Source organism: Anguilla anguilla, chromosome 6 (genome assembly GCF_013347855.1).
Source record: "Anguilla anguilla isolate fAngAng1 chromosome 6, fAngAng1.pri, whole genome shotgun sequence".
In the NCBI taxonomy this organism is placed as follows: Eukaryota; Metazoa; Chordata; class Actinopteri; order Anguilliformes; family Anguillidae; genus Anguilla; species Anguilla anguilla.
The window spans coordinates 13,054,845-13,078,614 of NC_049206.1; the positions used below are offsets into that span (position 1 = coordinate 13,054,845).

General features: G+C 47.5%; 1 protein-coding gene across 2 annotated transcripts in view; it reads left to right on the top strand.

The window, feature by feature from the left end:
- The window catches only part of LOC118230602 (glypican-5-like), a 112,770-nt gene that overhangs the window by 73,750 nt on the left and 15,250 nt on the right, over positions 1-23,770 (top strand). For both annotated transcript variants that reach the window (XM_035423744.1, XM_035423743.1), the window contains one exon: positions 10,400-10,535. In XM_035423744.1, coding sequence (XP_035279635.1) covers positions 10,400-10,535 — 136 coding nt within the window. The remainder of the gene's footprint in view (positions 1-10,399; positions 10,536-23,770) is intronic.

The window sequence follows — 23,770 nt, forward strand, 5'->3', positions numbered from 1 at the left end:
CAGTGTGGAACCTTTTATTATGGAAAATGTTGCTCTGACACAACAGTGTGCTGCGGACAACCAGTGTCCAGTCCCGGAGTTGTTTGTTAAAACCGTTGTTTGTTTGTTTTCAGTACCTTCTTTGGGAGGTAAGGGAGGAATGTTTTTGCCAGGGACACTGCGTTCGGTGTTATTTTGTTCATCTCAGAGGTAAGCTGATGGCGGCCTGGCCTTGGAGAACATTGGCATGTCGAGCGCTCACACCCGTGCACGCTTACAGCGCACACCCGACGTGCTCACACACACGCAGACGGAGAGGAATGCTTTGGGCCTGTCAACAGCCCCCTCGGCCAGCATCTAATCACATGTGTACTTTCAAAAATTAATTACCAAGTGCTGCCGTGGGATACGTCTGAATGAGAAACGCTATTCAGGGAGTCTCAGGGCCCGGACAGCACATTTTGTTTCCTTGTGTTAAAGCTCCCCTGGTAACTTCCTGAGAATTATATTTAAAAAAAAAAAAAAAAAAACACAAAAAATAATCCGAGGAGCCAAACAAGGAATGTAATTACGGGCAGAGCGACTGGCCTCCCCACGTCCCCGACGTGAACAGATGCGCTTCACATCCGCGGAGAACGCGGCGACTGCAAATCTGTTTCCTTTCCGCTCCTTTTTCGAGGTTGGCTCTGCTCTGGGTGTTTTTGGTGTGGCGTTTCTGAAGGAAACAATGTCTCTCCCTGTCGAATCGGTCCAATGGGACCGGTGGGCTTCACAGGTCACCGGAGTGGCAGAGGTGGCCTGCTGGCGCCGGACTGAAATTGAGTTCGCTCGCTCGGTCCTGCATCTCTGCCTCGCCCTGACCGTCCCGCACGGTCGTGCAGGAGGTCACGGTAGCCCGACCGCTGGAAACAGACCTGGAAAGGGCCTTTGGGACCAGCCCCCCCCTCCCCCCTCCTGAGTCACAGAAGTGTCCCGGATCGTGGAGGGCCAGATGCCGTGGCGGAGGGAGGGGTGCGGTTAAATGGAACGAGATGTGCCCTGGCTAGAAAACCCCGGTGCACGCTGTTGCAATAAAACGCAATCACTTACGCTTGTCTCTATGTGCCATTTGGCTTGTGGCGTACTCTTGAGTGCCTGTTCCCAGAAGCAAAGATATGGCAAGCTCTTTTTTTCTTCTGTTTTTGCCTGTCTCGAGTTTTAAGCAGAATCGTGTTTCGGCGTAGGACTCCCGGAGTGCTGGTACTTTCCCGCCACACCCCCCTCTTTCTCAAATAAAGCAGGAATGTGTTTGGGACCCCAGTTCTAAGCTAATCAGGCCCCCTCTGTGTTATTGCAGCCCCAAACTCATCCCTAGGGGGCCAGGCAATAGTTGAGCGGGGAGGGTGTCTCCTGGCAACTGGGATTTGCATTGAATAGGATCGACTAGACAACGTAAGAAAAATGAATCTGTTGCATACCAGCGACGCAGGTAGCTACACTGTGGCACGCTCGGTTGGGAATGACGAAAAGGGGTGTCGGTGTTGTGTTTTCTGCTCGGGGAATCGGCATTACAATAAAAAAGATAATGAAAATAAATACATTATCTGACTCTGGATACCAAAGCTATTGCTCTGTCAAGAAGTTGGATTGTTTTTGCCTCTCTGCCTCATGGACCAGCACAGCTGCTGCTGGGTGTGTGTGTGTGTGTGTGTGTGTGTGCGCATGTGCATGTGTGTGTGTGTGCGCATGTGTGTATGATTGTGTGTGCCTGTGTCTGTGTGTCTTTGTGTGTGTGTGATTGAGTGTGTGTGTGTGTGTGTGAGAGAGAGATAGAGTGAAGGTGTGTGTGTGTGTGTGTATGTGTGTCTTTGTGTGCGTGTGTGTGAGAGAGAGAGCGATGGTGTGTGTGTGTGTGTTTGTGTGTGTCTTTGTGCGTGTGTGTGTGAGAGAGAGAGCGATGGTGTGTGTGTGTGTGTGTCTTTGTGCGTGTGTGTGTGAGAGAGAGAGCGATGGTGTGTGTGTGTGTGTGTGTGTGTGTGTCTTTGTGCGTGTGTGTGTGAGAGAGAGAGCGATGGTGTGTGTGTGTGTGTGTCTTTGTGTGCGTGTGTGTGTGAGAGAGAGAGCGATGGTGTCTGTGTGTGTGTGTGTGTGTGTGTGAGAGCGAGAGAGAGAGTGATGGTGTGTGTGGAGATAAGGTGATGTGGGGGTACTCGTGGCAGCAGTGAACCACTAGCAGCAAACAGGATGAGCGAGTTAATTGGCTTTCTGAGAAAAGCGGTCACACACTGGCGTACAGCGCCAAACAGAACCCGGGAAACACAGGGGCTGGCAGGGAGAGAAAGCAGATGAAGATTTATCTGGCCTCACACCCTCGCACAGTCCCGAGAATGCACCTCCACTTTCCTAAAGAGCACAATAAACCTTCTGTCCCTTTACGAGCTGCTTTTCTCAGTGCACAGGCTGACATGGGGTATGGGACTTAACCGAGGGCTGGGATTGGTCCACTGAACTGCGCAATGGCTCCGCTTCTCCTCCGTGAATCAGCATCTCGGCCAGGAGGATAACTCTGCCCTCTGCCTCCTGGGGATGTCCCGAGATTGCACAACTGCCTTATTGCAATTAACAATTTAGCGATTTGGCAGGCACTTTCATCCAAGGCAGCTGACAAAAGTGCATTTCACGTGGTAAGCAAACGCCGCAAGGCCTGGAGATATGCAAAGTTGCTATCGTATTAGCTTCCGTGCCAAGGTCCATGCCTGACATACCAGATAAGGAGGGAAAAGAGTTGAGTTTTTATTCAATAAAAACACAGAGGTTTGACCAGGTGTGTTTTTATATGTTTTCATCCGCTGGGGTGTGGTTCTTGAGCAAAGAAATGTGGGAGTGCTGGAGCAAAAGACACGATTCTCACACTTCAGCAGTGTCTCAAATCCACATTATAAAAAATACACCAGGCACCATTCTCTGGTGTATGGTGTGTGCGAATTAACCTTTGCCTCCCAAAATACAAGAAAATATGGGTATCATATAATAATGTGTAACTTTCACCTTGCACCTTGCATAATAATAAAGACAGAGCTAATTTTTTCCAGTCCTGGAGGCCTGCAGTGCAGGCTCTTTTAAAATCACATTTACTTTCCGGACTTTGGAGGGAAGCTAAATTAGTTGAATTAAGACAATGATTTACATCATTGCCTGTTAGTAATTAAGGCCTGGAGATACTGTGGCCCTCCAGGGCTAAGGCTAAGTGGCCTTGCAGAATGTCTGCTGCATAGCAAAGACCGCAGGAGCCAAGAAGGAGGTCTCGTCTGAGATGCTGGCGATTTAAGTGGGAAATCACAAAGCCGCACGTCCCTCCAGCGAGGTTATCTTCCTTCAGGGGCCGGGGATGCGGACGTGGAGGAGGGCGGGGCGGGGCGAGGGTGTCAGTCATGCTCTGCTCTATCGCGCGGCTTCCTCTGTGGAGGAGCACTCGGGTCTGCTTATCGCCGAGCGGGCCTGTAGAACACGCTGATCTCCGATACGGGGTCAGGCTTAGCGGGGGAGAGAGACCCTGGAAGGTTTTCAGCGCCTTGTAGGTTGAGGAAGCGAACTAATCAGGATACAGCGTAGGTCACTGGTCTTAGCTCAGCAGGGCTCCAAACATCCTGCGAGAGAGAGAGAGAGAAAGAGAGAGAGAGAGAGATGGGAAGAGTGAGAGAGAGAGAGAGAGAGCGAGAGACTGACTGAAAGTCAGGTTGTGCCCTTGATCTCTTGCTGATAGCGTGACTGTGAACTGGAAACGGCTGGTTCGAGTGCAGAGTAGGGAAGCCTCTTTGTGCAGTCTGTCAGTGACCCAGCCCAACATAGCTATACTCATTCCTGGCTCCCCCCAATTTTTTTTACTATTTGCCCCGATCCTGCACTTTATACCTGAGTGGTCACGCAACCATTGGCATTTACGAATCTGGACCAGAACCTTGATTTTCAGATGGAAATAATAAAAAAAAAAAGTTATTTTAGACTCACTGAATAAAGGTCAAGCAATTGGATAATAAAAATGATACGCAACACAACTGGCCTCATTCCTCAGATGTATTGGCATTGTGTGCACTGTGGAGGCGAGAGAGGGCTCGGCAGACCGGAGAGTGGAGACAGTAAACCGTCTCCTTTTTCTGGCTGAGAGAGAACACCTTACATAGATATTAAATGACTAGACTGGAAATATCCTTGGAGGCAGGTGACCATACTGCATAAGGATAGCACTCTATCTAGAATTAGAAACTGTTTTTTTGCAGCTCTGTTGGTATTACCAGAGCCATCCTGTGATTGCCGGAAGCTAAAGAAAAGGCTGTTAAATTGAGTGTAAGCATTATGGTCTAAAACCTCAGCTATGTCTGGTGTACTTTTCAGTTATGAAAGTTTAAATGCAACAAATCAACAGAGGACCACCTGAGCCTGCCCACGGACTACAAAGGGCTACCATGGTCTCTGCGGAGGCAGTGCTTGGTCTGAGGTTATTCAGTCTCCAATCAAGCCCTGAGAGTTGAGTGGGCCAGGCTCATTGTGATTTAATGTCTTTCATTCCTTGATTGATAGATGAATGCCCTTTTGGCTATCGGGCAATTATTGATTGACTCATGAATATGCTTATTGAATTAGACATTTGCCTTGGTTTCTTCGCACAATTAGTGGCTAATGAGCTTAGGATGGTATCGACGGAATGCCTCTTTCATGGCAATGGGCAATTTTTTCAGTGTCCTCGGTGGGTAACATTCTTAATTCTATTCACTTTGAGGCCACGCGCCAAAACAAACAGGCTTCCCAGTCCTGTCTACATTGCATTATAATGATGATAATAGAGCATCAGAGGAAAGGTCTTTCCCTAAGCAGAAATGATCCATTAATGAATTAAGTGCACCTCTAGCTCTGCATGTGTTTTCAGAGTAAACATTTAGCCATTGCAGGAGATTTAACGTGCGCACTGGATGAGCTATGTTGTGCTTCGCTCACAGCGAGTACAAATTCCCTCCTTGATTTGTGCCAGGTACATATTCTTTCTGTATAAAGTAGGCAGTACAGTACGTGCACTGGAAATAAATTGATTGCTAGTTGCTAATACTGTGCTACCATTGTGCAATCACACAGTTGCAAATTCATTGAGGTTCATGGTTAGGATTAGGATTAGCATTATGGGATGAGGGATAACGCTGCTGCTACGGTTAAAGTAATATTGTTACAGCTATTGCCTGTTATGTTGTAACTGGCTGTTCTAATTGCGTAGGTGCACTACGTGGCCAAAAGTATGTGGACACCTGAACATCACACCCATATGTGCTTGTTGAACATCTCGTTCCAAAACCATGGGCGTTCATTTGGAGTTGGTCCCCCCCCCTTTGCAGTCTCCACTCTTCAGGGAAAGCTTTTTACCAGATTTTGGAACATGGCTGCGGGGATTTGCTTCCATTCAGCCACAAGAGCATTAGTGAGGTTGGGAACTGATGCTGGGCGATAAGGCCTGGTGCCCAGTCTGCGTTTCAGTGCATCCCAAACGTGTTCGATGGGGGTTGAAGTCAGGGCTCTCAGACAGGTCTTGTCATCCTCAGTCTCTCCCAGCCCAGGGTTGGGTTAGTGGTGGCAATAGAGAGACTCACAATTCAGAACAGAAAAGATAGAGGTGTGGGGGTACTGATGGGGTGGTAGCCAGAGGCATTGAGCCAAATTAGCATTAAATGGTGCGTATGATTGTTTCCTACTGCCGTCCAATGGGCTCTATTGTTGGGTTGAAAATGTTTTATGTAAGCTATTATGTGGCATTGTTATAATTTGCCTATGCATGGTTCTGTAAAGAACATCTTCAATAAAGGAAAATGTAGTGGTATCATCTATTGCTGAATGTAGCACTCCACCCCCAGTCCTGACTGAAGTGGGTACTCCATTGGTCTACAGAAGTGATTTAACTATATTATTAGATTTGCCCTCGCAGAGTTATTGTATGCTACAGTTTATTATGCTACCATAAAGCATGTTCGGTGGTCCTTAGAGAGAAGCACTACATGTGAAAGTATAACCCTGTAAAATACAAAACCCAGTAAATTTTAATAGTTTATCCTGTTATACAAAAAGGTTGGATCCCATTCATAAAGCTGGGTATTTAGAACAATCCATGTTAAAATGTACCGGAGTCTCTTACCTGGCCTGAACTTCCAGATCTGAAAACAGGCCTTACATAAGAGTCCTATTCTGATTGGTTCTCAGAGAATGGAGAACCCACCACTCGGAGGACGCCGTCACGGTTGCTGCCAGTTGGAGTTAACGGGTGCATTTGGGAAAAGAGGCTGGTGTGGAAACAGCTTCTGAAAGACAGGCCCAGATTTCGTCTGACTGCAGCGAGCTTTCTCATTCTGATGCAGAGACACCAGCTGGGGAGGAAGAGGAAGAAGTAGACGCTGAAAAAAAGTGCAAGCTCTGACTTTTGATGAATGTGAACTCTCTGAAGCGAAACATCCCGCAATTCTTTATTACAAAAAAATAATATCTTCTGGCAGAATGAAGTTTGCTGTTGGAGCAAAGTCTGGGTATGTTGTCTGCCTGGATTCTATGGAAAATAGAGAAATATTTAGGGGAGTGGAAGGGCTGACTGTTGGTCTTTTTTTCTGTCAGTCTTCATCTGTGGGTTCCTGTCAGCATAGCAGCTTGTCTCCATATTCTGCATAAGTTGCCATAGATTCCTCTGCATGATTGACAGGTTGACAGGTCTCACTATTTTCTTGCCACCTATAGCTCCTTCATGGCATCCCCCTCTTATGGAAATTGTGGGTTTTCAGAATCCTTCCGTGTCAGTATCTATGGTATAATACCTCTCTTTCTCCTTCTACCTGAAATCTTTTGGGAGAAGTTTCCAGTGCCGCTGATTATGGATGCTCCTCCACGCCCCTCCCCTAATGCGAGATTATGTGCATTATGGCTACAGTTCAAGCAGGCTGGCTGGAGGAGGAGGAGGGGTGGTGGAGGTGCCCAATTACGTATTCTTACATGTTCCTCGAGTGATAACGGGAGGTCGATGGCACCAGCGGAGGAGGTGAACGAAATCGCAGCCGGAGCACGCTTGAGTGGGCCGCGGTCTGATCACCTCTGAGATTTCTTCGTCTGCTTCCCCGGCGTGAGCCGGGCCACGGCGGCGGAGGCCTCGGCCTCGCCGAAGACGAGGGCGAAGGCAGGGAAAACAAAAACCCACCCGGTAACGGAGAGGAGGCGGCCCGTGGCTAAAGTGCCGCCGTTAGCTCGCGGAAGCGCCTCTTATGAAATGCAAAGCAGGCCGTATGCGCCTCAGGAACACTGTAGGTACACGCTCAACTTTGATAGAAAAAAAAAAACAAAAGCACAAAACACTTATCTCTCTGAGGCATTTCGCCCTAGGACACGAGGTTTCCGTCGCACTCCGTCTCTCTGCCTGTGGTGGTGTTTCCTCCAGTGCGTCTCCTTTAAAACCCCAGCTTTGGGAACTACGCACAAGGACAAGTTCCAAAGAGACACTCGTGTTTTGACGGTTAAATAAGGCCCAGGGGGACAGCAGGTTGGTGGAGTTTGTTTAACGTCCTCATGTACGTCTTGATGAAAGCAAGGTCAGACAAAGCCGGTAGAAAAATGAAATTCTGTTAAAGCTTTGCCATGGCGACAGGACAGGACAGTTTCTGCTGAAGTTCTGGCGCTCGTCCTCCTCAGAGGGATGCTAGGTCATCCTTTGAAAGCAGCCTTTTTGAAGCCTGTTTTATTGAAAGTCTGCAATTGCTTGATAATTCGCGGCCTGTGTGTTCGCCTTCTTGTCTCTGAAGCCTGGGGAATGTTTGCTAAGCACGTACAGCGTCAAAAAAAGTGATAATAGTCAGTTCAATTAATTTCAGGCCAGCGCTGTGTGCACTTAGCCTCGTGTTGACAAAATGGAATCGGAAAATCTTTTTACTTGAGGTCAGTAATTATGTTTCTGCCTGATGAATGAAGCCTTTGAATTCCTGTGATTCTACATCAAGAATCCCTGCGCGACGAGATAAAAATTGATGGCTTTATTCATGGGGAAAACTGGAATAATTTCATATCAAACCCCTGTTTCTTTTGGGAACAAAGCCTTTGCTGAGCCGTTTTACTGCACTGGCTACTTGCTCTGAATATTACTACCTCCAGCACTGCTGAATCCCCCTCTCCTCCCATTTACAAGGGGATTTTTTAAAGCGAATTCAGCATCTTTCTCTTGTACCTTTGAATGCTGTGCTGTAATAGTACGTGACATGGCATCCAATCAGCTTCCACATCAGGGAAAAAAGGGGGTTTCAAGTTATAAATGACTTGGATTGTCAGTAATTCATGCCACTGAGAGCAACTGTGGACACAAATGCACGCACACATGCACAGATGCATGCACACACATGCACAGACACACACACACATTCACGCACAAGCACAAAAACGCACATGCACACACAAACTGTACTTTGGTCTCTGTGTTTTGAACTCTGTCCAGGTCAGCATTTTTCCTCATTTCTCATATCATTACACCACATTATGGTATTAACTTGTTTAGGGAACTCTGACATATAACTATATCTGCTGACATCATCTATGATCTAAATGTTGCCCTGTTGCACTTATTGCATTATGTATTTGTTTATTATTGTTTCGTGGTTCTGCTCTGTGGTAATAGCAGTAGTGAGGGACAGAATTGCAAATTTAAATCTAGTGCACGATTGTTTTTTCTGCAGAAACATTTATTAGATACACTCTGGGAAATGTAGATCAGGAAATATAATGTAAATGTAATTCACATTCAAACTTTGGAGAATCAGTTTTTGCATCTGAACCCGTAGCATACTAAAACCAGTCGAAAATATTCACATGCTATTGTTATATATTATGTAAAGAAAATAGTTATATAGCCATCAGCCAAACTGAGATACTCTATGAACACAGAAGTAGCATGAACAATTCCATATGCAATACATAAATCCTCTTTTTTATTATCACTGTAGCAAAAAAAGTGAGCAGTAAATAGAAATGTGTCACATTTTTTTCCATGAATAAAATGCACCTGAAACTGCATTTTAGGTTTCAGTAAAACGGGAGCTGGTCTGGGAGTAGGTTTCTGGAAACTAAACATAAGGAAACTAAAACAGTGGCACTTTTTCTTGCAAAATATAGTGCATGGTTTAATGCGATTCTTGATGTACTGGCACATGAGTTTATTCATGAACAGTGCTGGAAACCATTAAGTTGAGCTAAGTGGTCAGACTCTGCCTGTTCGTCCACAGACTGCTGCTCCACTTATCAGGGGTCCCTCACTGATGCCTTGTTTTTATGATTAGCATGCCATCCCTAACTTGCTTGCTTTGAACTTGTGGTTTGGCTGATGTATCCTTCTGGAACTTTCCTTGGACAATAGCTTTCAGTTTCTCTGTTATCAACAAACACGGGGTGGTGAAATGGTACTTTCTCTGGAATGTGTATGCTGAGTTCCTTGTTGGTCATATTTACTAATATTTATAACTGTTTAGTCATAATTAATGTGTGTACAGTCTAGGGCTGTTTGATTAATCAAATTCACATTAAACGTGTGAATTCACAATAGCAAAAGGCCACAGTATTGGCTTTACGCTCAGTCAAAATAGGAAAACGGAGAAACGGCTGGTTGTTTGAGAGATGCGCCTGACTTTGGTCGTGGACTTCCTGCATTATTCTCAGAGAAACTGTTACCGCAGGCTCGCGGTCGTTATCCGGTCACGCTCCGCTGGTCCGTGACCGGGACTTTTTTTCGGAGAGCCCCGTCTCATTTTTAAGCCGCTCGTCTGTCTTAATTGAAATTCCCAGGGAGCCGAGCACATGAACCGCGCGGCTGCTGCTGGCTCCCCCGGCTCGGAGCCGCGGATTTCCACAACGGCGGTGTGTTTTGCATAAGCGCTTTCTCGCCCGCAGGAAGCCGAGCCGAGCCGTTTCTCTCACAGGAAGCCTGCGGTTCGGGAGTAGCGCCCCTCACACCAGGACGCGCCAAACACAGACCGCATCCAGCGCCTTCTCATTTACTGTCCCGTTTGCCACAGATGGGCTGCCGCTGAGATTTCCATAGAAACATCACCCCCCGTGCAACCCGCCCCCCCCTCCCCATGTCAGGCGCTAGTGGGGTGTTGACAAATTCTTTCCCCTGGAAACACCAGGAATGAGTCCTCATCCCGTGTCTTTTCTGTGCTCTTTTATTTTTTAAATTCAGTGTCCCACGGCTGAGATTTCCTGTTTACTTATTACCCGTTTTAAGGTAAAACCTTTAAGGTGAAGTTCTTGTCCTCGCTTTGACTTTTTGAGTAGCTTCCCGGTCCGTCCTGCTGGGGTGTCCTCGCCCGGGCTTCATTTGTGGTTTTAGTGTGTTTATGAGCTGGCCCGTTCGGCTGACCCCGCCCTGCTGTGTTTGTTGCTGCAGGAGATGGAGGACAGCTCGCCCGGGTGGGGGACCCGAGGGGCGCTGATGGAGGCCGGCAGCGGGGTGGCGGAGGGCAGCGCCGACTGCGACGACGAGGACGGGTGCCGAGGCTCTGGGGAAGGGAACGTGGAGACCGGTGAGTCCTCGCTACGCGCTCTCTGTGCCGTCCTTCATCCTGCGGCCCTCACACCTCTCTTCACCAATCACTGCACTGCTCACACGTTTCCGCTCAGCCCTCTTTCACCCTGACTCCTCACTGTTTCTCATCCACTCCTCGTCCTCCCTGCATATCTCATACTCTCAGCAGCACTCACAAATGCGCATACACTCACACACGCACACCCACACTCATGCACACACACACTCACAGCCCCCCCCCCCCCCCCCCCACACACACACACACACACATATTGTGATTTGCTGCTGTGTGCTTGTCGCACTCTCAGCCAAAGCTAGTGACAGTGACCCAGGGCTGAGAGTGCACACCACAGGCGCAGTTCAGAGACCCAGTTTCATCATATCCATATTCGCCGGGGGTCATTTTCCCCTCACTGCTGGTCTGAAGGTTCATGATTTTATTGAGGCGGTGAGAAAATGTCCCGGGGACAGGCAGAACACCACAGCGCAGCAGCGGCATCGACGAAGCGGTTAACAGCGCATCGACTTTGCAGTCGGACTCGCGGCAGAACAACGCCGACCGGCTAATTACCGCTCGGATCAGCCGCTGCAAACGGGCGGCCATGACTAATGCACCCCGCGGGCCAGGTACTCAACAGCAAGGCCGCGCAGCAGACTGACGTGTCTGAAGGCTCATGGGAAAAAAGGAAAGTAAGAAACAAAACAAAAAAAGAATAAGCAACAAAATGAAAAACAAAACACAGGGCCCTTCTTTGGATGAGCCTAAAATGGCAGACCATTGCGTCTCATGCGCTGTGTGAGGGTTCCAGCGTCCTGCGGCTCTGCCAGATCCCGTATGTCTTCAGCGCGATAGAACTTCGACTGAAATCTTCAGACCTTGTGCAAGCTGGGGAAATGCCCGAGTCTCCAAAAGCCCTCGTCCTGTTCCTCGCCGATAGCGTTTATTTTCCTTGCCTCCCGCATCCCGAAAATGTAAATAAAAGACCTTGGCGGAAACGTGGAAGGTTGTGTTTGGTAGAAGATGTGGGAAAGCGAGAGACCGAGCCTGCGTTCTGGTTTGTTTCTGCTTCTGTCTTGTTTAGAATAAATTTCTCCAAAAAAAAAACGCACCTCGGATGAACCGAAAAAAAAAAAGCGCCTGACTCTACTGTAGGGTTTTGAAATGCCAAGGACTGCATGTAAATGCAAAATATGTTTATTTGTTATAGGGTTTTGTTTTCTCTGGAGTAATAACTCAGAATGAATGGGGGCCGCGGAGCCAGACAAACAGGATTATCAAGGAAAAAACATGTAGGGAGGCGGATGCACGCTCGCGTTGGACTGAGTTTCCTTCCTCTGCTTTCCCAGTCAGTTCTTGCGTATCGGGGTTCTTCACACTGATGAGAATGAGCTGCATTATGTGACATTGGTTGGCTCTCCGCAGAAATCCCCTGGCCATCGCTGTACACTGAGGTCCACGGAGGACTGGAGCCATCTGGCTCCAAACAGACTGATTCATAGCCTGCGTTTCTCTCCTAAAGCCCTTTTTATAATCGCACTTCATTGCACATTCCTTTAAGGGGCAAGTAATAAAGGTCATCACACAAACACGCGCATGTACGCGTGCGTGCTCATACACACACACACACACACACACACACACAGACACATACGCTCCCACATTTCCTCAGAATTTTATTGCCCTTACGCTAATGCTCTGTAACTGGCCTCGGGGCTTATAAACATTTGATTTGCTGCTCGAAGGGCTTTGCAGAGATTGGATGCCACAACCCCATGCCTCTGGGTACATGCCTCTCCATCCGTGTTCACACCCACATATGAGCACACAGATGTTCAGTATCACTCACACTAAACCAGGGTCAAATACTCTCTTTGAAATATGTGAAAACCCTTGTAGACACAGTACACTTCCTGAAGAATATTCATCATTTTAAAAGAAGCATCTGCTTTCGCTGATATTCAGATAAAGAACACTCTCAGGGATAACTCATGAAAATGTGCACTTTTTCAGAAACAAAATGCATACGCACACATGTTCAATAACACACACACCCACACGCACGCACGCAAACTTGCTCTATGTATCTCTCCCAGTGTCCCGTTCTCTGTCCTTGGCTCAGGAGGTCATGAGATTTTGATTAGCAGCTCACAGGGCCCTTCGGAGGTCGAAGGTCGCGACCCCCGTGCCCCCGGTCACACGCCTCCCCCTTGACTTTGGAGCCACTGGCTTGCAGAAGTGTCGCCGCGGGGACGGGAAACGGGGGGGGGGGGGGATTGACGAGCGGCTCCCGGACCTGCCCCCAAGGCGCGTTCCGTCTAAGCGGGGTCACCTTTGACTCCCCCGACAACCGTAAAATTCGTTCGCGAGATGGATCCCAGACATTACACGTCCGAGGGAGGCCATTTGAGGGAAGTTATTTGGCGCGGAGGGCGCGGGCGCCGCCGTCCCCGCCTAATTCAGAGACCGCTGAAATCCGTTCCGCTCCGTTGGCACGCGGCGCAGAGGCAGACACGCTACGGGCAGACTTCAAAGTCACGGCCGCCCGCTGCGGACGGATCTGGCACCGGCGGCGCGGACCAGCCGCAGGCCGACTGCAGCGCCTAAAGACGCATTCCCATGGGCCGCGTCATCGGGCTTATTACTCACTGGTCCTGAACCCCCCGTCAGACACATTCACTGTCATTCCTGCGCGGTGACCAGCCCGCTATTTTTATGGCGGCGTCAGAGCTGGCGCGCAAGCTTTTGTGTTCGAGGGGGGACAGTTAGATAGCTAGACAGTTAATCTTCATGTCGTTTTTAGTGGCCTTTCATTGGCCGAAATGAATGAACGCGATGATAAATGCGCGGATTGTAATGCATAAAGCGGGGAGCGAATTTTAAATGGGGACGCGCTGAGGCGTTTCATCTCGCGGCTGGGCAGCGCCGAACCGCCGGCTGTCTGGCACGGAACCCGAGGCCGCGGGGGACGTTATTGCGATTTGGGGTCTCCGAAATTTGGCCACGGTGTCGTCCCAGAGACTGACTGCGACTTTGCAGCGGCACCAGGTTAACATTATCTGCAACTGCTGAGCAGATTCGAACCAGGCCTCAGTTTAGTTATATGTGGCTGGAGGGCTGCCAGGCATGTGTTTCCCACTACAGTGCGGTCTCTGTGCGGGTTTGACCTTCTGTATTCATTCCTTATATTGTTACACACCCTGCTGTCCCACACACAAGAGCTGGCCTCTCTAAATAATGTAAGGAGGGTCAGTGGTCGCTAGGGAGAGTGCATTTCATGCATTACTCGAGTGTGATGAAAATCTGTCCATTGTACTGTACAAATTCAATTCATTCTTTTCAACTCATTCTTCATTCAGGTGTAGTTGTCATTTGGTTGTAATACAGGTTGCACTAATATCAGTTACCTACACTAGTATTAGTAGTAACCATAGCAATGATAGCAAACTGTTCAAGCATTATTTTACTTCATGTTTTGTACCAATATGTTTCACAGCATATCAGCCTGAAAGTTACACTAATGCAATGCCTATAGTGGCAAAGTGGTGAGGAGAAAAACCCCCTAGCTTAATAGTTACACACAGCAGCTGTGGTAGACATAGCACTAGTAGTAGTTAGTAGTCATGCCTGTAGCAGTATCTATGGTGCAATTTATAATACTAGCAGTTGTAGTATTCATAGCAGAAGCAAACTTGATGATAGAAACAACCTTAGAAGTAGCTACAGTAGTAGTACTTCTAGCACGAGATGTAGTATGAGGCAGTTGAAATAGGAGTAGAAGTAACACCAATACTAGTAGAAACTAAGCCAGAGGTAGTGTTAGAAGTAGTCATAGTGCTATAGTAGTCGTAGTCAGTATTACCTACAACACTAATACCAGTAGCAGCAGTTATGTTTAATCAACGTTAGATTGAGATGTCCCATCACTACTGTAAAGAGCTTTTAAAGGCACTGTATTATTATGATGATGATGATGATGATTATTATTATTATTATTGTTATTATTATTGAGAGCATGTCCACTATGTAGTAAATGAATGTTAAGTGATGCTGATATATCCATCCTGTAGAGTAATCCTAACAGGAATGTCCAAACAGCTGTGAACCTGTCACTGCTTTAAAGACGAAATCCACTCTCCTCCCGCTCCTCTCCTCTTTTACGCATTCATCCCCACTTTTCTTTTATGGGGGCCAAAAGGAGTTGGATGCCATTTCAGACACCTCATTACAGCCCATCAATCCCTGCGTCCCTTTTGTGCGAACCGAACGCTAATGGAGTAAGGGGCCAGAAGATGGATGGCAGCGAATTGCTTGTTCTGCTCTCCCGCGGAGAAAACCGGCTGGTCCTGTGTCTTCAATGGCGCCCTCGTTTTTATTCTCAAAGTTCACGTTCGCTGGCAACCCGAGCTGGGAAAACAGGACAGGACCTTACCCAGAATACCGCGGGGGAAAGAATATTGGTGGTGGTGTGGGGGTGGGGGGGTGGGTGGTTGGGGGGTGGTGGGCATTGCATTTCTAAATCTCCTAGCAACGGCCTGTAGTGTGCCACTGGCAGGAGAGCAGGGGGAGGCTGAAAGGGGTTGTGGGAACTGGAGCGGGTGGTGAAAGAGCAAATGTCTGCCCGCTGCAGAGGAGGGACAGTGAGAGCTTAGGAGGAATTAGCCTCAGCGGGGGGACAATGCGCGAGTCCGCCTCGGTTCTGCTGGGTCCCGAGAGCAAGCAGATGCCTGACGGGACCGAGGGGGTCTCCAGGCGAGGAGCGCTGGCTCCTGATTGGGCCGTCTTCCCCTCAGGCGAAACTCACGTGGACTCCAGGGAGCTCGCCGATGTGCCCCCAGCTCCTACAGCTGAGGTTGTGACCTGGAACTGTTATCCATTTCAGCCTTAGTCAGTCAAGCTCCTGTCCACATGAACGCCTGACCTCTCAGACGAGCTCTCTAACAGAGTGGAGCTCATAGTAAGGCCCTATAAAATCCATAAAAAATTTATTCCTGATTTCAGATTTCATGCTTATCATGTAAGATACATTTATTTATATGCATAATTATTTGCTGTATTCACATTGTTGTATTGAACTTGTATTGAACTTTTATTTTTAAACAACTCCCACAGGTTTTAATCCCTTACTATTGCATGAAAAGCTGCTAAACAGAGCTGCAGTATTACAGCACGCAGTCGCTTTGCCTCAAATATAGGAGACATACGTTAGGATTTTAGCCAGTTTTTGTGAATTTTACAGTTTCAGGCATTGTGTCCTTAATTTTCAGTGAGATACCCTCGTATTTTCAAGATATGCAGGATTCCGCATTAATAATTTTTTCTGTGTTGATTACTGAATTCTGAAATTCAGTCCACGTTTTCCGCATCTCAGAAAGCAGAGTCCTAAGACCAGATCGACCCGCTCTGTAAATCTGTTTGCTGTTCGAAGCAGACAGGAGCCTGCAGAGCAAAATATTATTCGTAAAGTGTTGGAGCATGGCCTATCTGACCAGACTGACAATTCCCCCTGTAGAGATTTGCTAAGCACTCTTCAGAATTGTGCTTCGTGCCGGTTTATGTGGATTACCTCAGGGGCAGGTCTGCCTTTGAATATCTGAGTCAGCGCTCCCACGGTACCTGTCAGTCATTGTGTTGTGTCATCAGAGAGAAAAAAAACCCAGCAGATTTTCCCAGATCTGAAGGAGACGGGTACAGATGACTATAGCCGATGTATCTCAATGCAAGCAATGTGCTCCATGTCGACAGGCAGCTGTGGACTGCGTCTCTGTAAGTGGGGACAAGGACACGTGCCTCTTTTCTTGTCCCAGAAAAGAGTCATGACTTTATACTTCCCCCGTCTTCTGAAAAGGAAGTGTATAATGGCAAGCCACAATCGCTCAAGACATGGCTTACAAATCCAGGCCAAAGAGAGGCTATGAATCCTTCCTTCTACAAACATTGTATGTGAGAGAAAGATTTGAAAGGAAAGCTTATCTGTCACTCACCGATACAGGAGGAAGGATTTGAATTGCATTTATTTATCCGAGCGCTTTCACAAGGAGCAGATAGCAGGAGGAAGATTGAATCGCGAGCTCGTCTTCAGCGAGCGGGCGCGGGGAGAGCCGCACTTGAATCGCGATTCATCTCCGAGAACCAGGTTCAGGAAGACGGGTTGAATGGCGAGCTCTTCCGCAGCCACGAGACGACACCGCCGCCACAGGATATTGGCCATTGTGCTGGCGGCGCACTCCCATTGACGCTACGGGGGAAGTCATTCCCCCCCCCTCTGGCTGATTGAAATCAATCCCGCTTCACCTTCTCCAGCGCGGGGTCTGAATAGCGCTGGGAGCCGAGGAAGCCGCGGCCCGCTTTGTGCGCGCTGAGCGCCGGCCCGCCATTCGCCGAGCTCCTGGGTTCGGATGCGCTCTTCGGATGAGGGAGGAAGGGCTTTGTGCGCGGCTCTTAGCGCACCGCGGAGCGTTCCCGTCTCCACTGGCACACAAGCGACTGGGTCTTTATCCAGGCCCAATCCATCCAAACACGCACTGAAACGCATGCGGGCTCCTCTAAAGTCATTATGTCAAAGATAAAAATTATTATTTAATTATCATCTTGTAAAATATCAGCACTTCCTGTAGTCAGCGCTAATTGTATATGCCGTATAAACCTGCTGTTGGGTTATCAGGGTATCGCTGAGGACAGTGAAACAGGGCCAGATGTTTAAGTGGGAAACAAGTGTAATTCTTAAATGCGTAATTAGAGATAATTAATCGCCAGATTGCTATAGCGACTTTTTAGCAACCATTGTGAAAGGGTGTGATAACAGACGGAGAGATGACGGGATAATGGTTTCATCCCCCCCCCGTCCCCCACCCCCACTTCACACTGCCACACAGCCTCATGCCAGGCTTATCAGCTTCATTTCTGTGCTGAGAGGAAGTGTGGAAGAAAGTGAGCAAGTAGGGAGAGATAGAGAGGGATAGAGTGGGAGAGAGAGAAAGAGAGTTATAGAAATGTTATGAAAAATAAAGAAAGTGAGCGATAGCGAAAGTTAAAGATTATCCTGTTCACAGTATTTCAGTAAGAGACAGCAATTGAAATTATCTGATGATATTTTGTGCTTGTGTGTTTGAGCCCTATGCAAATCTGTTTTGTGTAAGAGGATGTGGGAGCGTGCGAACGCGTTCACGTGAACGAGAGAGGGGGACTGTCGGTGAGAGCGAATGTTTGCGGACGTGCGAACGATCGCTAGCGCGTTTATTTTGACAGGCCGTTAGCGTTTGGGACAACGGCGAGGGGATCCAGCGTCCGCGATGTGTTCACATGGTGTGCGATTTGTACCGGAACGCTTCGTCCCGACCCGGCCCGGCCTCGCTCTCTGATGCCCCGCCAGTTAGCGTGCGGAGGGCGACATGAAAGCGCTGGAGGTTCATCCATCCTTTCATCCATCCTTCCAGGGGATCCGGGGAGGCCCGAGGCGGGGCTCTGAGGTCAGCACAGATCAGCACAGAGGTCCTCATTGTGTACCCTCAGCCCCGTCCCCGCTGAGGGCCACTGGGAGGGGCCACAAGGGCCCGGCCATGCTGCTTCACTGAGAGAGAACAGGACAGCCTCACACTGACTGAGCACAACTCACAGCACCAGCATGGCCTGCAACCAGAATATTGGAGGTTCCCTCCCAAGGTGAACCCACAAGTGTACCCTTGAATAGCTTCAGTGTCCAAGTACGTGCATATATGAAGTGCCAAATGTAGGCTGCCCTGTTTGGTCATGTAAGTTTGGTGGTTAATCACACGCCACTGAGGGCTGTGTAGTTGGGACAGCTGACGAACGTAGGCCGCAGGTCCCTGATCCGCCCGAGGTGTCGCGCTCTCCTAACTGAAACCAGGTGGCGATACCGCCAATCACTGCCCAATGAGGCTCCCAGCCGCAATCAACGCCTGGCATGCATCACATTTAATCAGGACCTCATGACCAATTTACCCTGCACGCCACACCAGTGGGTACACAACGCAGAAGCCCTCAGCTGCCTGATTAAGATGATGGTGATGGTGATGATGATGATGATGACAACAATGATGACAAAGCACCCTGTCTCTAAATCGACACACTGTAGCACCCTGGCTGTAAAACAACAAACTGTAGCACCCTGGCTCTAAAACAACACACTGTAGCACCCTGGCTGTAAAACAACTCACTGCACCCTTGGTCTAAAACAACACACTGTAGCATCCTTGGTCTAAAACAACACACTGTAGCACCCTGGCTCTAAAACAACACACTGTAGCCTGGCTCTAAAACAACACACTGTAGCACCCTTGGTCTAAAACAACACACTGTAGCACCCTGGCTGTAAAACAACACACTGTAGCCTGGCTCTAAAACAACACACTGTAGCACCCTTGGTCTAAAACAACACACTGTAGCACCCTGGCTGTAAAACAACACACTGCAGCCTGGGTCTAAAACAACACACTGTAGCACCCTGGCAGTAAAACAACACACTGCCTGGCCCTGTGATTCTGTATTTATTGTATGCGATCCACATTGAGCAGCTCTGAAAAGAGCTTTGTTTCTTCTTTGCTTGTTTGTGTGTCTTGCTCCCGCTTTGTTGGTGCTGAAAGGCTGGTTTGAGGCTCTGTCTGAAAGAGGCTGTGCTTGGGGAGAAATCAACTTTCTAAAACCACTGAATATCTTTATCTCTCTTTTTTAATGAGTTCTGGGATCTGCCAAAGTGGATCTTGAGCCCCCTGTGTTTGGACAATGTATTTCTTAATATTGAAGGAATGTTTTCTTTGCTTATAAAGTAATTGGAGGAATAGCAGCGCTGAACTGGCATACCAACTCAGGGGACTATGCTCCCAGAATCCCCTGGGAGTCAGGATTGATACATCTAATGCCGGACATCCGGTATCCAAGGCAATGGGACTCTAACCAGAGAATTAGTAATGCTAAATGAATTACTTTCAGCCTGGCCAGAAAGTACCATGTAAAATTCCAAGCACGCAAATTTGTGTGCTTCACTTTGCACGGTTATCCTAAAATATCGAAAGCTCCTGACCATTCAAAAAAAAAAAAATTAGTAACAAGTAACAAGCAGCCATCTGTTACGAAAACTATGTTATGGAGTTGAAAAAGAGACCTGGGCCCAAATTCTCCTAAGACCCGGCAATTCGTTTTTTGTCTCCTCAAGGGGACAGGAGTCATGAACTAAATGTTCTACTCTGCTGAAACAACACTACAAGGGACACTCAACAAAAATATTTTCGGATATATTTTCACTGCAACGTGTTTTTTTCCATTCAAGACACTTGTATTATGTCAACAAAAAATATATATTTTTCTCTGCTGGCAGCACAAGAGGTTATTCATAAAGTATCTCACGGGTAGGAGTGTTGGTTTCTGATTGGTCTCGGCTCTTCAAGGACAAGGTCACGATTTTGACAGGGGAAACGCACTCTGAGGTGCTTTTTGAAGACGTGGCATGACGTTGATGCTAATCGCTGGTGATTGAGTACCGTTGGGATGACAGCACTCCTGATCAGAGGCTAATTAGCAAGGGCCTGCACAGTGCAGGGCCTCCACTGACCGGAGACCGTATAATGGGTGAGAGGGGCAAGCGGGCTAAAGGACGGGGGTCAAATGTCCTGTTTGGTCCGTGTATCTGATGCCTGGCGCCTGACAGCGCTGACTGTGATAACGGCAGCCTCTGCCTTCTCTCCTCGCGAGCACCGATGGTTTGATAATAACCGGCTCTGAAGGCCTGGTGCTCCTGACAGCGTTTGTCCTGTGTTAATAACGGCTCCTGTGTTAATAACAGCCCGTGTGTGTTACTAACAGCCCCTGTGTTCATAACAGCCCCTGTGTGTTAATAACAGCCCCTGTGTTAATAACAGCCCCTGTGTTAGTAACGGCCCCTGTGTTAATAACAGCCCGTGTGTTAGTAACGGCCCCTGTGTTAATAACGGTCCCTGTGTTAATAACAGCCTGTGTGTTAATAACAGCCCCTGTGTTAATAACAGCCTGTGTGTTAATAACAGCCCCTGTGTTAGTAACGGCCCCTGTGTTAATAACGGCCCCTGTGTTAATAACAGCCTGTGTGTTAATAACAGCCCCTGTGTTAATAACAGCCCCTGTGTTCATAACAGCCCCTGTGTTAATAATGGCCCCTGTGTTAATAACAGCTTGTGTGTTAATAACAGCCCCTGTGTTAATAACAGCCCCTGTGTTCATAACAGCCCCTGTGTTAATAATGGCCCCTGTGTTAATAACAGCCTGCGTGTTAATAACAGCCCCTGTGTTAATAACAGCCTGTGTGTTAATAACAGCCTGTGTGTTAATAACAGCCCCTGTGTTAATAACAGCCCCTGTGTTCATAACAGCCCCTGTGTGTTAATAACAGCCCCTGTGTTCATAACAGCCCCTGTGTTAATAACGGCCCCTGTGTTAATAACAGCCTGTGTGTTAATAACAGCCCCTGTGTTAATAACAGCCCCTGTGTTCATAACAGCCCCTGTGTGTTAATAACAGCCCCTGTGTTAATAACGGCCCCTGTGTTAATAACAGCCCGTGTGTTAATAACAGCCCGTGTGTTAATAACGGCCCCTGTGCTAATAACAGCCCCTGTGTTAATAACAGCCCCTGTGTTAATAACAGCCCCTGTGTTAATAACGGCCCCTGTGTTAATAACAGCCCCTGTGTTAATAACAGCCTGTGTGTTAATAACGGCCCCTGTGTTAATAACAGCCCCTGTGTTAATAACGGCCCCTGTGTTAATAACGGCCCCTGTGTTAATAACAGCCCCTGTGTTCATAACCGCCCCTGTGTTAATAACCGCCCCTGTGTTAATAACCGCCCCTGTGTTCATAACGGCGAGTGTCTAACGCCCACTGCTGGCCTTCGTTCTGGAATCCGAGGGCCCCCGCTGGCGGCTCAGCTGTATAGCGAGTGGGGTGAACCTTAGTCGCCTTTCTCCAACCTTTCTCCAGCCTTTCTCCAGCTTGACCAGCGTGTGACGGGAGTATGGTGGAGTTTAGAGACAAGACACCTGATTTTAGCCCTTCTGTCTCTGACAGGAAGAACGTATTTATAGCAATGCTGTAGTACTACTGTCACTACTCTTTCTGTCATGCAATATGTTACCTATGGAGGACGCAGTAACGTTGTGGTGCTGATGGGGAGGAATTTAAGGGAGGGTGCGGAGGCATTGATAGCTGTAGAGGGGCACGGTTGCAGTGTCATGTGTACCGAGCGATTATTTCACTTTTATTTTTCATATTGCGCAGGTTTTCAGGGCTAAATCAGCTTTGACAGAGTTCTTTTTCATACCATTTGCATTCACATAAACCGAGTTTGAGTTTAATTCGAAGTGAACATTTTAATGTGTGCCCTTGCTCGTCCCTGCCCTGCTCCTCTGAATGGAGGAGTTGTTTTGGAACTCCTCATGGTTTATTGGTGGTAGTCAGTTCTGCCCTTAATGGCCTGCGATCGATGAATTTCGCCCGGAGACATGGGCGGAGCTTAGGGCCAAGAGGAGCAAGCATGTGACTTGCATAACTCATCCGTGGAGCTGAAAGAAAGATCGCTTAATGATTGAGGCTAAATACTTCTCCAAGGGCAGGGCCTTTTAGCTGATGAGCTGTGTGTGTGGGAAAGTCATTCAAATTAGGTGGACACAATAGAATATTGTCTCAGTAATGCCAGATGTTATTTCTCATGTTATTTCCCTTACAGAACTACTTTCCACAGCTAACCAGCTGTGTGCCATATTTTGCATTTTGCACAAAAAGTATAGCAAAAATAAGATTTGAACATAGTGAATAATAATAATAATAATAATAATCATAATAATAATAATAATAATAACCATTGATTGAACTAGACAAGACAAGCTGAGAGGTGATTTCCCATTTATTGTGTGTCATTGGAAACAAAATGGGTGGAGGATGCGAGTCACAGCATCATAAGTCAACTTTTAGGAGGATGATGCCAGGTGTAGATAATTTCAGTACCTGCAACTAATGATTTTGACAAGTGCTGAGGATTGTTAATGACAATCAATGATTAGGAAACTCAGTCTCATCTGAAAAGGCAGCATTATTCAGCTGAATGTCCCTGTCACTCTATTGGGGCGTTGGCCTTCACTGTCCGGATGGAAGACCACTCCCAACTGACCCACCAACACAACACACAGCAGTAACAAATCTTTCCCAGGAGGCCTCCCATTGAAGCATTTTTTTAAAAAGCCTAACCCCGCTTTGCTTCAGCCATCCCGCACGATGAGGTGGGGCCTACGGTGGGGGCATGGCGGCTGTCTGCGAATCGTAAAGCTGTTTTTAAATCCAATTAAAATGCTGCTTGCAATGTAAATCTGTCAGGCTTAATGACCTGGTTTACGGAGAGGTTGTGTTCTGAGAGCCTTAGCGGAAACAATCTCTGCATTTCTGAGGTGAAAGCAGTAAACCAGACAGGAGAGGAAGAAACTGAGAAACGGCGAAACGTTTTCAGCTCCCGATGATCTTTACGCCACGAATAGCGTTAGCGTGGCGTTCGTCCAGTAAAAAAGGGCGTTTCTGAATGTGCTAATCCGCCCAAAATCCTCTGCTGATTAGTGGCCTTGAGGAGTCGTAAAATACCGCTGATCATAATAACTGGGGATTAGCAGTTTCGAGAAATTGAGGAGAGACATGTAGCCTGTTCTATTTTGTGGAGTTCAGCAGGAGTGGGAGAGAGCCTTCTCTTTGTTTCGCTGCCAGTATTTGGGGCAGCTTCTTCTGGGACCATGTGAAAAATTGAGCCAACATCTGTTAGTAGATACGCATAACAATGCTTTTACTCAGCAGGAAAATAAATAATTATTTTATTTGAACATTACCCAGAGTGATGTACATTGTTTTTTTTTTTTTTTAAATACAAAATCCATTAATACAGCAGAATCTTTTACCTTGGTTATAGGTATAGTAGCAGTACCCCAATAATTAGTACATAATTACATAAGTATATGCCCAGTTCTTTAATTAATACACCACTCTGCCAGCTCAAATCTAACAACAAAATGTTTTTAATGTTGCAAAACCCATTTGCTTGCATATACAAAACAAACACTGTAGTTGGTTATATTGCTGAAATTGCACTGCCTACAAAATAATTGGTATCAAAATGCTGCCAAGTTACAAAAAAAAACCCCTTGATCTATGTTTCACACTGACTAAAGAGACTCTTTTTCAAAAGAAATTAGCATGAGCATTTGCATTAGG